Source organism: Trichechus manatus, unplaced genomic scaffold (assembly GCF_000243295.1).
Source record: "Trichechus manatus latirostris isolate Lorelei unplaced genomic scaffold, TriManLat1.0 scaffold00093, whole genome shotgun sequence".
NCBI classification, from domain to species: Eukaryota; Metazoa; Chordata; class Mammalia; order Sirenia; family Trichechidae; genus Trichechus; species Trichechus manatus.
Window position 1 is genome coordinate 6,923,598 of NW_004444029.1, and position 2,573 is coordinate 6,926,170.

The 2,573-nt window shown below is 52.9% G+C and overlaps 1 protein-coding gene across 1 annotated transcript in view; it reads right to left on the minus strand.

Annotated features, from left to right (window-relative positions):
• Window positions 1-2,573, minus strand: part of AGK (acylglycerol kinase) — an 84,026-nt gene continuing 81,453 nt past the window's right edge. The window contains exon 16 of the mRNA XM_023736873.1: window positions 1-1,450. Within this exon, the coding sequence (XP_023592641.1) occupies window positions 1,277-1,450 (174 nt within the window). The 3' untranslated portion in view covers window positions 1-1,276. The remainder of the gene's footprint in view (window positions 1,451-2,573) is intronic.

Here is a 2,573-nt window from a genome sequence, read left to right on the forward strand (position 1 = left end):
CAATTACCTTATTTGCATAGTCCCGCCCAATCACTTGGGTGGGAGTTACAAGACCATGGCGGGAAAGGCCATATAAAAGCGATCCATCGCACCACTGCTGTGACTAACATTTATGTATTCTTGGATAAATGAACCAATTGAGATAAACAGCAGTCCTCGTAAAAATGTTTAGTCACCAAACATTTACATCAATATTGTTTTTATCAAGTGTGTACCAATAACTAGGATGAAACGTATTCTGTATTGAATTAACATTTAAAGCAGGAACTAAAAAAGAAAAAAAAAAGATTTCCATCTATGTAGTTTGCTGGTGAGAAGATGACAGGGCGATCAAAAAATAATTCCAAGCAGAAAGACAGACGCCATTCTGATAACACGCTGCTGAAACAGCAGGAAACACATTCAGGGAGAAAAGCCAATTAAAAATTTTCAACTACTTAAGAACTTGTTAGTTTATTTTTTTAAATGGATGATGGATATGAAATAGCTGCGGTGTTGAAATCGCACCGGATATATTTAAGAGAGTAGCGCAACTTTATTTTAAATGTCAATATTTACATGACACCAGAAAGTACACAGTCTGGCAACTATTCAACTTACCATGAAAAACATTAGATGACAATGTACACGTGAGGGGAACCCTGGTTCTTCCAAACGCCTCTGGGGGCAGGTGAGCAGATGCTCCCGGACCGCTGCCCTAAATCACTATTCCTTCAAGTATGGGAGAGGGAGCGCATGTAGACTCACCTGGGGAGGGGTGCACTTTCTAACACTGCAGAGTCCTGGGCCCCATCCCAGATGGCCCCAAGTCAGTCAGCTTTCCACACATACCTCAGGCGGTTCTCATGCACACCGACCCTTAAGAACCACCACTTTGAACAAATCACCAGGATTTTGCAGTATTTTAGCCATGGCTGAAGACGGAACCCACCTCACATATGTTTCTGACTGAGGACAAAACTGAAACCAGAGCTGACTATGAGGCGCTCACCAACAGCGGCATGTGGGAGAGGGGGTGTTGGGAAGGAGGGTAGCCCAGGAGCCTGGATGGCCTGGGGCCGCTTCCCACTGCGGCCGGGCTCCCAGTGCTGGCAGAGGCCTGGCCCTTCCCATCCGCGGAGCGGGAGAGCTTCTGGAAGGAGATGGGGAGGCCAGCGTAGAGGAGGGTCAGCTGTCACACGAGATGAGGGCAGGGGCATGGAGGGCTGATGACAGGGCAGGGCACGGGGCACCGGCGACACGTGGGGACAGCCAGCCTGTTCCCTCAGGGCCTATCCTACAGGGCTGGCCCCGGCCCCTCTGGCTCGGTCCTCTCCTGAACCGGCCCCCGCAGCACCTGCTCCCGCCTCCTCGGGTCGCAAAAGAAGTGCAGCTTCCGGGGGAGCAGCGTCACCTCCACAGGCATTGCCTCATAGTCTTCACTGTCGATGCTGAAGGAGCCCCCTGCTCCCTGTGGAGAGAGCACCAGCCCGCTCAGCCCGTCAGCGCCTTCCCTCAGAGCGGCGCCTTCCCCCAGGGCAGTGCCTGGGAGACACTAGCCTCGCTGGGGACAGATCCTAATGCTCTGACAGGCATGGTGTCGGAGCTGGGGACACCCCAATCCCAGCATCCACAGAAAGGATGTGCTTTCTCTGTGGGCTCCATCGCCTCCCAGTGTGTTCTGGGATTTGAGGACTAAAGCATATTTTTCAAATATTATTAAAAAACAGGGCTCCTGCCCCATCTTAAGTGAATTCACAAACATGTGATACAGTCCTCTCAGCCCCAGATTTTCTCAACTGAAAAGTCACAGAGACGCCAATTCTCTCAGAAGGTCCTGCATCCGCCCAACCATCTCCCCAAGGACTGGCTTAGCTTCACACCCTGCTATCATCATGGCTTTGGGAGGCCCCCCAACACTGGGCACTGGATCCAGCGCTGGAGTCACTGCGTGTGGGCCAGCCACCGCGGGGGTCCCATCGGCTCTGCCACGATGCTTTCTGAGTAGGCCGGTACAGCGGCCACCAGCCTTCAGAGGCAGCTGCACCTTATTTTCCTGAGTTAGTACTAATCTAACAACTAACGTTACAGCTTAGGTCACATTTCCAACTTTCCCCCACTTCTGTAGGTTGTTCTTCTAAGCTCAGCATTTCACAACACGGAAAAATGTGACGCCATCCTGATCCTTCTAAAAACGCCGGGGCAGCGCCCACTATCAGCACGTGCCGGCTGGAGAACCTCCCCGTGTACCCTTTGCACAATTTACGCGTGGAAGAATGAAGGCTCAGGCGACGTAAAGACCCCCCTCCGGAGAACGCAGCAGGCAGCCTGGAGGTCTCCAGGAGGCCCGCTCTGAGTCCACGGCTCAGAGGGCGTCCGTTCTCCCTTCTGGGGCTCCCTCAACAGAACCCAGTGCCTGCCAAGTGCTCGGCACAGAACAGGCGCCTCCATGCGGCTTAGTTAACAGAGGGAGGAGGAAAAGAAGCCAAAGAGAAGACTGAGAAGACTGAGCCCCACAGACCGAGAAGACTGAGCCCCACAGACCGAGAAGACTGAGCGCCACAGACCGAGAAGACTGAGCGCCACAGACCGAG